A 12577-nucleotide genomic window follows, 5' to 3' on the forward strand; every position below is an offset into this window, starting at 1 on the left:
AAATAATAAAAAAAAAATTAGGCATGGTGCCATGTGTCTGTGGTCACAGCTATTTGGGAGGCTAAGGCACGAGGACTGCCAGAGCCCAGGAGGTTGAGACTTCAGTGAGCCATGACTGCACCACTGCACTCCAGCCTGAGTGATACTGTCTCAAAAAAATAAAACAAACAAACAAAAAACCCCTCACAAAAATACAAATATAATAAGGCAGTAGAGACTTTTAATCTCTATGTCAAAATCTTACACACACACACACATATAAAAATCTGGAGAGCTGTTCCTATGGAATGGAAAGCTAGATACCATGAGAATTAAGATAATTAGGAATGGAAACAGAACAAAGAGTGGAGATTTATTCTGGGTGAGGCTAAAGCAATGAAGAAATATCAAGCAGTAACTGGACAGCACCACAAGGCTGGCAGCCCCCGATTGTCTACTCTATCAGCCTTAAATTTCTACTATCAGAGTCACTAAAAGGTTGCATAACAAAGGCTGATGACTATTTCTCTCAAATGTCTTATTTTAAATGCACAAGTTGCCTGAAATAGGGTTTCCATCTCTCTACTATTAGCATAATAGCAGGATTCATGTATTAAGTTAGTGAGTTAATCTGATATCTCAGTGTCCAAGGGAATAACATAAGACAGATTTAAGTTCAGGGTATGACAGAAGGCTGACAGTGATGAACAGTGGCAAACAGAGAGCAGAACGAGGTGGTGTGGTCTAAGGTTTGTGATTGCTTCAAGGGGCATATTTTACCTAAACTGCAAATCTAAAAGATTCTTCAGTGATACTCTGCTTACAGTTTGATACACACACACACACACACACACACACACACACAAACACACTACTCACCTTGTTATTTATTTCTATGACAATGATATGTCTATGTAACATTACATCATTCTCTCTGATAGGTCAAGTCCTTGCCCAGATTCAGAGACAATAGGCAGTTTGGTATTCAAAATAATGAAAACTCAGTCTCAGCTGTAGCATTAACCTCTGGCTCTGCTATTTCCTGCTTCCAGCACCATCCTCAGATTACTGACTCTTTTCAGTTCAGGCAGAAGCTACCTCATTGGGTAGCCTATTTTTGAAGAAGATCAACCACTTTTTGGCATCAGTAGAGTATCTGCATCTATGTCTAACTTCCTAATAAGGTCATCAAGTTTAGAGTAAACAACTGAGTGTTGAAAGCCCACGAAAATGGACTAGAAGGGATAACGATATTGTGTTGCCTCTGAATTTCTCCTTACACCACAGAGATATACATATCAGGCACTGCCTTACCTGGTGTGATTTTAGAGGCATGAATTTGTTTTCCCTGATCTACTAAAATACATTAGATGCTTTAAAGACAAGTTGAAGAGAAAGTGGAGAACAGAAGGGAAAACAATGTGCAAGAAGTGGAGGCTGAAGGCCACAAACACAAACCCTGCCTGGAGAGAGTACTGCTAACCAGATCCGCCAGAAATGGAAAACAACTGCAGCCAGCTTCTTTGAAAGAAGCTTGGGCTTTGCCAATTGCATTAAATTCTTAGTGAATTTCCATCTCATTGACCTAGGGAGCCTTAAGCACTGAGGTCAACACTTCAGTACTTTGTAACAAGGTTGGTGCCAGCCAATGCTGGGGAGGGGGCTGAATTCCAACTCAAATGAAATCTAAAAAAGCTTTTTTTGATAACTCCTCATCCTGTTTACAATTTTACTTTCTGCCATTAAAAGAAACAGGACGATCTCTCAGCACCCATGTTATTCTCTGTCATTAAGGGAAATAGGATGATCTCTCAGCAGCCATGTTATTCAATCACCAAGGAACAGACTATGCAGGATTTGAAGTTGGAAGTACCTGCTCCTCTTGCATCAGTCAGTTGCTGCAAAACTCCTAGTTAATAGACAATGTTAAGAAGGCAAGCCTGCATAGTCATGATATGGCTGTATAAAAGCCATACTTCCTCCTTTGAGAGCCCCTGAGGATTTCATCTGTTGTAAGGATACTATTAATTCAGTGGTATTCTGGTTGCCTTAGACCTCAGCTTTCAATCCTCTGAGATGTCCCAGGATCTAAGGTCCTAGACCAGCTAGCAAAGTTTCTCTGGGAACTGATCTCAAAGTGTTTCTTAGGTAATTCTAGATTAGTTTATTTTTCCTATATAGGTAGCTGCCAGTTCTACATATTACATATTGACAACAGTACTAGCAGGATTTATGGTAAAATCCTTTTGGGAACATCATACAATTCACAGAAGAGACTCAGACTGTTTTTATGTGTTTCTTTTTAAAATTTTGTGCTCCAAAATGATAATAGCAGAAGATTGCTGTCGCTATCCGATTAGCCACAGGACTTAACTAAGGTATACCAGAAGGGTCTATAACTGTAGAGGGAGGGGAAGAAAAAGAACATACCCTGAATGCTTATTTGTACTCGGTACTATTCTAGGCATGATACTGTATGACCTCACTTCTCAACAACTCTAGAAAAAAGGCATTATTATTGCTCTTATGTAGATAAGAAGACTAAGTCTTAGTAATACTATGTAACTTTTTCCAGAGGTCACAGTTCCTACAAGAGGCAGGATTTATCTGCAGGTAATTTGACTCAAGGGATTATGTTCTTTCCACTACAGCATGTTTCTTTAAAAAGTTTCCCTCTCAGGGAAAATACTACAAAGTCTATTGCCTGGCTTAATGTCTTCATCATAATCTGGAACTAATTTTCTGGTGAATCAGCATGGAGTAGGCTGAGCAGCATGCCCACAGTACAGTTGTCTCTAATAAGGCCTGGTGAAGGACATGGTAAAGGGCAATAAAACCCCAGCATGAACACAGAGTTTTATTCTTTCTGATGAGTCACATGTGAGGCATAGTCAAATCTGGCCTCTTCTTTTTGAGCCAAAATAAGCTCTGCATTTGCCAGCTATGTTGTTGGTGTCTTCTTTGTTTCTGCGAAGTCAGTAATATTGTCTTCTGAAAACACCAACTTTATTAAAGGAATACTTCTTTAAAAATGTTAGTATGAAGGAGTAAAAAGCACACCCCACCAGGATGCCAGAGAACTAGGTTTTATGCAATAAAAAGGGAAACAGTTTCATATCTAGTCTGGTTTGAGTTGGGAAAGATTCTCAAGTCAGGTTCAAGCTCACTGGGAGAGTGCTGGAGTAAGTCAGTGATCCTGCCATGAATGTGGGATGGGAAGTGGTGGTATCTACCATGCACTTGCCATCCCTATTCTAGCACATGCCTCCTCCCTCCCACGTATTAACTTTATGACTGTGCAAGTTTATGATCCAGCATCTTAAGGCCTTTATAGCAAAATAAGGATAATGACACCTTATTTATCTAAAGTCAGCATGGATAGACCAGCTGATCTCTTTAAATCTTTTTCAGCCATTAAGGTTTATAATTCTATTTTCCAGTATGAAGCTTAGCACTGGCTGGACTTTAATGGATTTAGTCATTGGAAACTTATTAATAATAAGGTTTTTAAAAGGGCAATAAAAATTTTGAAATTTTGAAATGATTCTGCTCTAGGTCAAAGAGATGAACAGTATATACATTCTTTCTTCATATCAGAATAATAATACTGAGGAAGTCAATTAAATGGCTAACTTAATTATGGCCTGTGAACCCTGTGCGGTCAGCGAAAATTATTTAGAAAAACACAGGAATGTATGGTAGCATTCTAAATATCTATGCAGGTGTTGACTCTTAAGGAAATAACATTGTGAAACAATAAATTGGTTAACCTCATTATAGCCTTGCCTTGAGAAGAAACAGAGATGATGTCTTTTCTACGTGAAATGTTCAATAAAGAACAATTCTGCTTTCAATACTCATACTCCATGCAATGAACAGAAAATAGACTCCAAATTGCATATCACAGATCTATGTCTTACCTGGGATCACAGAGAAATTTGGTTTTCTCTCCTTCTTCTCTCCAGATAAGCCATTCTCGAAAAGAAGGATGTACAAACATGCGAGTCATGTCTCTGCGCTTGATTAGGAACATGGAGAGGTTCTCCATTCTCTGCTGAAAATCCTCCCATTCTAGTGTGCCTTCAATGCTCCCAGCATTGATGGCCTGGAAGATATGCTCATCAGTCAGTGGGTGGAGAGAGGCCACTGCCACATTCAGGAGAGGCATCACCCGGTCAAAGGAAGACTGGGTTGGGAACTTCATATTGCATTGGAGTAAATAAACCTCTGAGAGTGAAACTGGAACTACTTTGTAGCTAGAGCTCTTTAACACTAGATAGCCTTTCTCTATGAGGTCAAATGTGAGTTTCAGATATAGATAGGACCCTTGACTGAGGGTCTTGAGATGAGAACTGAGTTTGCCAAATGTAGTATTGTCCATTTTGCCATTTAGTGAAATGTTATTCTGGATCTCTGAGCTGCTGTGTATCCGGTGCAGGATGTAAGCCTGCAGGTCCTGGTCTATGGCTTCATTCTCTTCTAGTCGATCCAAAAAAATCCTATGGAAAGGCAGCAGCTTGGTAATTTCCTAAAACAGATGGAGAGAGAGAAAGAGACAGAAAGACCTTCAGTTTCCCCTAACTCTTGTGATAAACTATGAGGTTTACACAAACTTATTCTGAACTTTGAAATGGTCAAAGAGGGAAACATGATCAAGTATTAGTATCCATAAAGTAAAACAAATTAGTTGCATAGAAGGGACATGACTTCTCCTAATATTGAGACTTATGATAATTTTTTAATGGGTCTTTGTAAAGGGTGTTTTACGAGTGATTTCATGATCGTTATTCTAAGCAACACTCCTGAAATAGAGTGCTGTATAACTCTTTTGTTGTAATTTTTCTCAGTGTAAGCCAGGGCATAATGCCAAGTACAAGTCAATAAGAGAAATGTATAGGATTCAAAGAATGTCTTAGAAAAACTTGGCTTTCTAAGCCTCCTAATAAAATGACTATTAAAAAAAAATTCCCATACAACACAGATGTATAAAATGACTACATTTAAATGCAGGCCTTCTGGAGATACCTTAGCTGAAATGAACACTTCTAACAGTAGGAAGCTTGGCACCTTGGTAATCTGTTGTAAATGCTACTGGGGGAAAGTGATACTGCTTTGTGGCTACTCCCAAGCACTGAATTCCATCCTTTCCTACCTACTTACGGACTTTGCTCCTGTGAGTACCCATTCTCTCTCCTGCATCCTGACCTTCTCAGTTGGGTCACACAGACAAACTCCATATTATTCCTTCCAGCTACTACCCTGTAGTTCTCATCCCATTTTTAGCAAACGTTTTCTCTATTTGCTATTTATAATTTTTTCCTTCCCATTCTCTCCTCCATTTGTTCCAATCAGGCTGCACCCCCACCACCCTCACTGACATGGTTTTTGTCAAGGGCATCAGTAACTTTCACTTTGCCAAATCCAGTAACAGAGTTCCAGCTGTCATCTTCCTCAACCTCTCAGCAGTGTTTGACACAATGCATCTCACCGCTTTGCACTTGTTTTGGAGTCACTTTCTGCAGCTTCCTCCCAGAGAAAGAATGCTCTTTTCTCTCCTAGCACACTGGCCATCTTTACCCTTCCTTTTTTGCTGGTTCCTTTTTTATTTCCCAGCTCACTCAGGGCTCTGAGCTCTGTTCTTTCCTCTTCTCTAGCCATTCTCGCTCCCATCAATAGATTCTTTAGTCCCATGGTTCTAAATATCATCTATATGTGGCTCATGCCTAACTTTATGTTTCTAGCCTCGTCATCTCCCTTGAGGCCCATCTTATATCTCTGTCTACTCAACATTTACATTTGGGTATTTCATAGACAATGTGACCAAATCAGAACTACTTAGTTTTGTCCCCCACCACAAAACTCACCCCATGTCAATAAATAGCATTACCACTGACCCTACCACCAGACCCTAGAGGATATCTGTGATCTTTCTATTGTCCTCAAATCATCATTCACCCATTTGCTCACAAAAAACCCGGGATTTATTCTTGAGTCTTCTCTCTTGCTCATACCTACATTCAGCCCATCATCAAGTCCTTTGATTCTCCTTCAAAGTGCAGTCCATCGAAATATGACCATTTCACATGGTCTCCATCATTATCACTCTAGTCTAAGCCACCATTACCTTTCACCTATACTTCTGCTTCGACTCTTTATCCCCTACATTTTATTACGTAGATAGCCATTGACAGAGATCTTTTAAAAAGACAGATCAGATTTCATCACTTTTAAAGGAGAGGGCTTTCCTGTATATCCTATCTAAAACAACTACTATCCAGTTATCCCTTCTCCCTATTTTGTTTTTCTTCATAGCACTTAACACTACCTATAATTTGAGTATATATTTTTTTGCCTATTTTTTGGTGTGTTTCTTACTAAAATATAAGCTTTAGGAGGAAGGATGGGCAAATTGACTGTCTTCTTCATTTTGAATCTCCAGCCCCTAGAACAGTCCCTGAAATACTCTAAAGACTTAAGAAATGTTTGTGGAAATAATGATGATCAAATATAAATGAAGGCTCATTTTCTAAAACCTATGAATTCTTTTACTGTCAGAAATGAAATAATTAAAAAAAATTCTTAGTTGAAGTACTTTTTCTGTTGGCATAGTTGAAAAATTAGTCACCTACTCTATCCAGAAACACTTAAAATTTCTTTTGAGACTACCCATGGTATTATGTGAATCCGTAGCATACATTTGGTCAAGTAGTCAGAGATTGCATTCCTGGAGGTTTCTTTCATTCGTCTTTCATTTTTAACAATCAAGCTACTAAAAATGATAGATTATATAATTTTTAGTTGTAAAGATGAATTTATATTGATTTATCCATATCCTTTAGCTCAAATTACTTTGAAATTAACAATAAACATCTATAAGGTGGTGGCCAGTATTAGAAATATAGTTTCTCATCATGGAAGACAGTAATGTTAATTGGTCAATACATAGGAATAATGCTAAGTGCCTGGTGGGGGAAAGGAGGGACTTTAAATGCACAGATTATTTTCTGTACATTAACACTTATGACAAGGGGGGTCTGCATCCAAATAGTGAGATGAGTGTATATCATTTGAGATTCTAATATTTATCAAAGGAGGGAATGATTTTTATAAAAATAATGAGAAACATTTTTCCAAACCAAGTGTGAATATGTACAGAATGGGATATTGACTCAGCTACAATGAGAATGTTGGGGAAAGTATAGTCATTTATCTTTAGCCCATATATTTTTACAGGCTCAGTCTCACATTCCTGGTCCTTCTTCCAGGCTGTTAAGTGACCAGTGAGTGAGCAAGGAAAGTAATTAGAAAAAAACAAAACAAAACAACTTATCTCCCAGTTGTAGTAAATTTAATCTAAAGCCCTAATATTGCCAATTTTTGTTACAGGAGGGCGGATATAGAAGAAGGTCCATCTTCATGCTACAGAAGAGTTGTTTAAGTAGGAGCAGAGAGAGGAACCAGAAAATCTGATTCTCAGGTGTAGACTGAACTGAACTTTGCAGAGCATTAAATGATTAAAAAATGCTAAACAAAAGTCCAAGTGTTAGAGATTGTCTTTACACTGCTGTCATCAGAACAGTCTGGAAAAATTGATTTTCTTTTCATGCTATTTTGAGGGACATTTTATCAAACCTCATCGAGAGCAACAGGAATGGGACTCAGAATCATGTACAAAAAATGTTCTTTCTAGATCACATCTCTCAAAATATTACATTAATTCTTTGGGAATTATTCTTCCTAAGGCTCTAGGACATAGCAGAGGTTTAGGGAACTAGGACCTAGAATTTTTCAGTCTAAGCTCTTTCCAAGAGAAGCAATTTATGGTTTAAAAGCAAACAAACACATACCTGTAAACTGGTCCTAACTGTTACAATTAGTTTGAGCCAAGAAGGAAACTTTCCAATCATTTTACTCAGAAACGATACAATTGTATCCCCATAATCCGGTTTGTGAAATTCTGCTTCATTTAATCCATCAATTAAAATGATGAAATCTTCATCTGGGATTTTTCTCTCTGAGATAGAAAGAAACAAATTACTTAATAATTACCAAATGGATAAATGAGTTCTTATTGGAACTTTGGTCACATATCTCTTTGGAACGAAACATTAGAAAAGGCTTGCATGTGTTTAGTGAATGCTCAGGGTACATAATTTATTCTAAAGGCATGGAAAAATACACTTAGTAAATTCATTTTGCTTTTAATCAAGTGTGAAAGCTTTTGTCACATATTAGTATATATATCACCATTTTCAGAAATATCCATACTAATAGTTGTGAGACAGCCTGAGTATTGGAGTTAAGAAAATTTGCACGAGAAGTCATTTTTCGTGTGCACATAAAAAAGCTGAGTAGAATGTGTTCCGTTTTTTTTTTTTTTTTTTTTTTTTGATAGCATTAAAGAGAATGGTATCATATGTTCTTTTGGGAATGTCCCCAAAAAGGTTTATGTAAAGTCTAAAGCAGTATATAGGACTGCATGTGATATGCAGTGGGAAGGAAGAGACAGAGGAACAGAGAAAAAGGAATCCCAGGCAATAGACAGAGCTGAATGATGTGGGCTAGATCCCAACACCCTAGCAGCTTCCTAGACTATACCTAATGCAGCCGCAACAAGACCAATCCCTTGCGTGATCTTCCCAAAGGTGGAGGAGTCAAGTGGGAAAGACAAACATCAGCTATGTTTGTATCCAGTTCTCTCTTGGACTCCACATGATCCTATACTGACAAAATCAGTTTAACCTTAGGACTATGCTGAAGGAGCAGCTTGGTAAGATTTCAGTCTTTTGCATTCGCTAAATGCTTACTGATTCTTTTTTTTTTTTTGAGACAGAGTTTCGCTCTTGTTACCCAGGCTGGAGTGCAATGGCACGATCTCGGCTCACCGCAACCTCCGCCTCCTGGGTTCAGGCAATTCTCCTGCCTCAGCCTCCCGAGTAGCTGGGACTACAGGCGTGCGCCACCATGCCCAGCTAATTTTTGTATTTTCAGTAGAGACGGGGTTTCACCATGTTGACCAGGATGGTCTCGGTCTCTTGACCTCATGAGCCACCCGCCTCGGCCTCCCAAAGTGCTGGGATTATTGATTCTTGATTAAACAATTAGAGATTTAAAAATCTCCACACTGAAAGAACATTTTAGTCTCAGTGAATTGCGTGTAACAAGTAAAAGTTATTAGTTAGCAGGACCTCACAGGCTCTGAAGCGGGGAAAGCAGAGGGAAGAGGGCAGCAATCATCAGATACCTGGAGTGAGAAACAGGTTTTATCTGAGGAGGAAAAAGATGAAGTTGAGGACAGAAGAAAATGTCTGTGCACTTGCGTACAAAACTGGCTCTTTTGCCTTTAAAAGTCAAGACGAACTGAAACTGAACATGCTATTTTGTTTTCATATTTGAAAATATATAGGTCTTCTGCAATGATTAATAAGCCTTTATTAGTTTTCTCCTAAAGCATAAACTTTGTAAAAGAGATTTAATTTCAATATCCAAAATACTGTAAGTCAGTTCTCAAATTATGTTTCAATAATTACTTTTATCTGCCAAGTTTTGAGGGAGCAAAATGAACTATGGATTCCAGCTCTATTAACAATCACTACTAATGGAATGGTATTCTAGATGATGAAGCACTAAGAAAACATGAAATTCCTTTAGGGAATGCAAAGTATTAAGGAATAAAAAGGAGTTGCTCGGAACTAACTAGGATTTACTCAAACAACACATAGGGTCTGTTACGTTCTTGATTTTGAAGGCTTTGGTTCCCTTAAGCTTAACTGTGCCTTTAGTTTCCACAGAGGAATTTTCTTTGCATTCTGCCTTGCTAAGTACCATCAGCTAGTATCACTTGGTGTGCTGGAGCTATCTATCCCTGTACTGGTTCAGGAGAGCCCACTGCAATATTTTCAAGTTCTGCTTGTTAAACAGCTGGTAGCCTGAAATTGTCTAGGGTGGGAATATTTTCATAATAAAAATTGGCAAATATTACAGATCAGCCCTCCTCTCCCAGGTGGCTGTTAAAAATTTACCAACGCACCACTGTCCCCACCCTTCAGTTATACCTCTTTTAATCACTTCAACCAGGTTCATTCATAAGAAAGTCACGACCTTCAAGTAGAGAAAACAGCTGACGATAATGCATCTGTTGAGATTTGGGAAGTCATTGCAAACACATTCTCAAGCATGAAGATCAGTAATGTGTATAAATTATGGTCTAGACATTTTAATGAATAATTCATTTTCTAATAAAATTACATTTTCATTTGCATAAATTCTTAGTAGATTAATCCCATGAGTAAAGTAATATATCATTTCTTATTTTTAAAAGGGAGTACTTGCCTTCCCCCTTAATAAAACTAATTCTTGTAAATTCTGGTTATTATTTTTTTTAGATTTTCCCTGTTTTGAAGGAATTACTTATAAGTCACCTACTAATGCAGGCGTCACAAAACATTTAATCATTGAGGAAGGAGGGCATATCAGAAATATCACAGTTTTTAGGATTCAGAACAATAAATGCAAATAATTTCCTAATGCTACTACTAATACTGCAAAACAGTGAGAACTGTTCCTAAAATAAGTCATTTTCCTTTGCTAAATAAGGTTTCTCAATTGTAAATTTAAGAGGTAAGATATTAATGATCTTTAGATTTTGCCTTTCAAATGCAATCAGCCTACAAGAATGCTTCAGTATGTTCACTCATTCAAACTTCTGTAGAGTAGTACTTTAAATCAGTAGCTTAAAAATTTTTACAAATAAAAATGAACTGGGGACTAATAAAGGATTGCTACTTCATATTTTGCCATGTAAGAACATGTAAAATATAATTACCATCCATGATCACCATTATTTCATAGAATAAAAAGTATTTTAACATTAAAAAAGTAGGAGGGACATTATCTAATCTTTGCATACATATATATGGAAAACTACATTATATCTACATCCATACAAATTCTGAGCTGTTGCTATTTTCTTATTTCATCATGGACTAACTAAAAACTTTAAATGGACTGGTGCTTAGGAGCCACTGCTCTAGGTGACAAGTCACGAAAAAGGCTTCCCAAGCCCTTTAAAATCCTTACTTTTAATCCCTTGTAAATATACATTCACCAGGGATTCTCCACTGCCTCCATTTACATGTGTACCTAACAATACATGAACTTCCTTCCTTAGTAGTTCCATTCTAAGACTCTACCTAGGTGTCTGAGAGAAATAAGAATTACAGAGACTGCAAAAGAGGAGACAGTAGCTAATATTGAAGTCAGAATTGAATCTTAGCACATAAGATTCTATTCCTGGTATATATAGGAACTGTTCAAAGTGAAAAAGAAGACTCATATCAGACAATATCTTTGTTCAGAAAAGCTTCACATAACACCTGAGTTATCTTTCCTTCAGTGTGGTAACAAATTAGTGTCTCAGCTGAGCATGGTGGCTCACATCTATAATCCCAACCCTTTGGGAGGCTGAGGTGGGAGGATTGCTTGAGTCCAGGAGTTCCAGACCAGCCTGGGCAACATAGTGAGACACTATCTTTACAAAAAACAGAAAAAAATTAGCCAAGTATGATGGTGTGCTTCTGTAGTCCTAGTTACTCAGGAGGTAAGGCAGGAGGATCACTTGGGCTCAAGAGATCGAGGCTGCAGTGAGCTATGATCTTGCCACTGTACTCCAGCCTGGGTGACAGAGTGAGACCCTGTCCCAACGAAACAAAACAAAACAAAACGATTTGTGTCTCCTTTCATTTCATAGTGGTAGCTAAAGCAAAACTTTTTCATTTGTTTTATATGAGCATGTGGATGTGAGTGTATGTATTTTAATCACTGTACTTGTAGAACTTTAAAGTACTGTGAAAAATACTGACTCAATTTTCAAAGAAAAATACATAATTTGAAATCTAGCTTCTGACTCTAAATTCAAAATGTTTTCCATTGAAAAAACTCCAGCTATCTTTAAAAAATAACTCTATTTTAAAAATTATTGCAATAACATTTATATATGGTGAATTAAAAATATCTTAACTATACACTTTGATAACTTTTGACAGATATACATACTCATGTACGCAACACTGTGATCAAAATATAGAACATTTCTATCATTCTGGAAATTTCTGTTAGGTTCCCCACCAGTCAGTCCTCAGTAGGAAATCACTGTTCTGATTTCTTTCACTGCAGACATGTGCTTCTTTTGCTCAACATGTTTCTGAGACTCTTCTACATTGAGTATACTATTATTTTGTCCCTTTTTAATACTAAGAAGTATTCAATTGAATAAATGTACTATAATTTATTTATCTATTCTGCTGATGGACATTTGGTCTGTTTCCAGTTTTTGATAACTATGAAGAAAGCTGCTAGAAACATTCTTGTACAAGTCTTTTTGTAGATGTATGTTTTCATTTCTCTTGGGTAAATATGTAGGAATACATTTGCTTGGTGATAAAGTAGATGTACATTTAACTTTATAAGAAACTGTTGGCTGGCTGTGGGTGGCTCATGCCTGTAATCCCCATACTTTGAGAAGCTGAGGTGGGAAAACTGCTTGAGCCCAGGAGTATGAGACCAGCCTGGGCAACATGGCAAGACGCCATCTCTTAAA

At 37.5% G+C, this 12577-nt stretch overlaps 1 protein-coding gene across 8 annotated transcripts in view; it reads right to left on the minus strand.

Annotated features, from left to right (window-relative positions):
- TANC2 (tetratricopeptide repeat, ankyrin repeat and coiled-coil containing 2) overlaps positions 1–12577 on the minus strand; it is a 437594-nt gene that overhangs the window by 63547 nt on the left and 361470 nt on the right. For all 8 annotated transcript variants that reach the window (XM_017549227.2, XM_017549226.2, XM_017549224.2 and 5 more), the window contains 2 exons: positions 7827–7993; positions 3900–4507 (listed from right to left, as the gene is read on the minus strand). In XM_017549227.2, coding sequence (XP_017404716.1) covers positions 3900–4507; positions 7827–7993 — 775 coding nt within the window. The remainder of the gene's footprint in view (positions 1–3899; positions 4508–7826; positions 7994–12577) is intronic.

Source organism: Cebus imitator, unplaced genomic scaffold (assembly GCF_001604975.1).
Source record: "Cebus imitator isolate Cc_AM_T3 unplaced genomic scaffold, Cebus_imitator-1.0 Scaffold217, whole genome shotgun sequence".
Lineage (NCBI taxonomy): Eukaryota > Metazoa > Chordata > Mammalia > Primates > Cebidae > Cebus > Cebus imitator.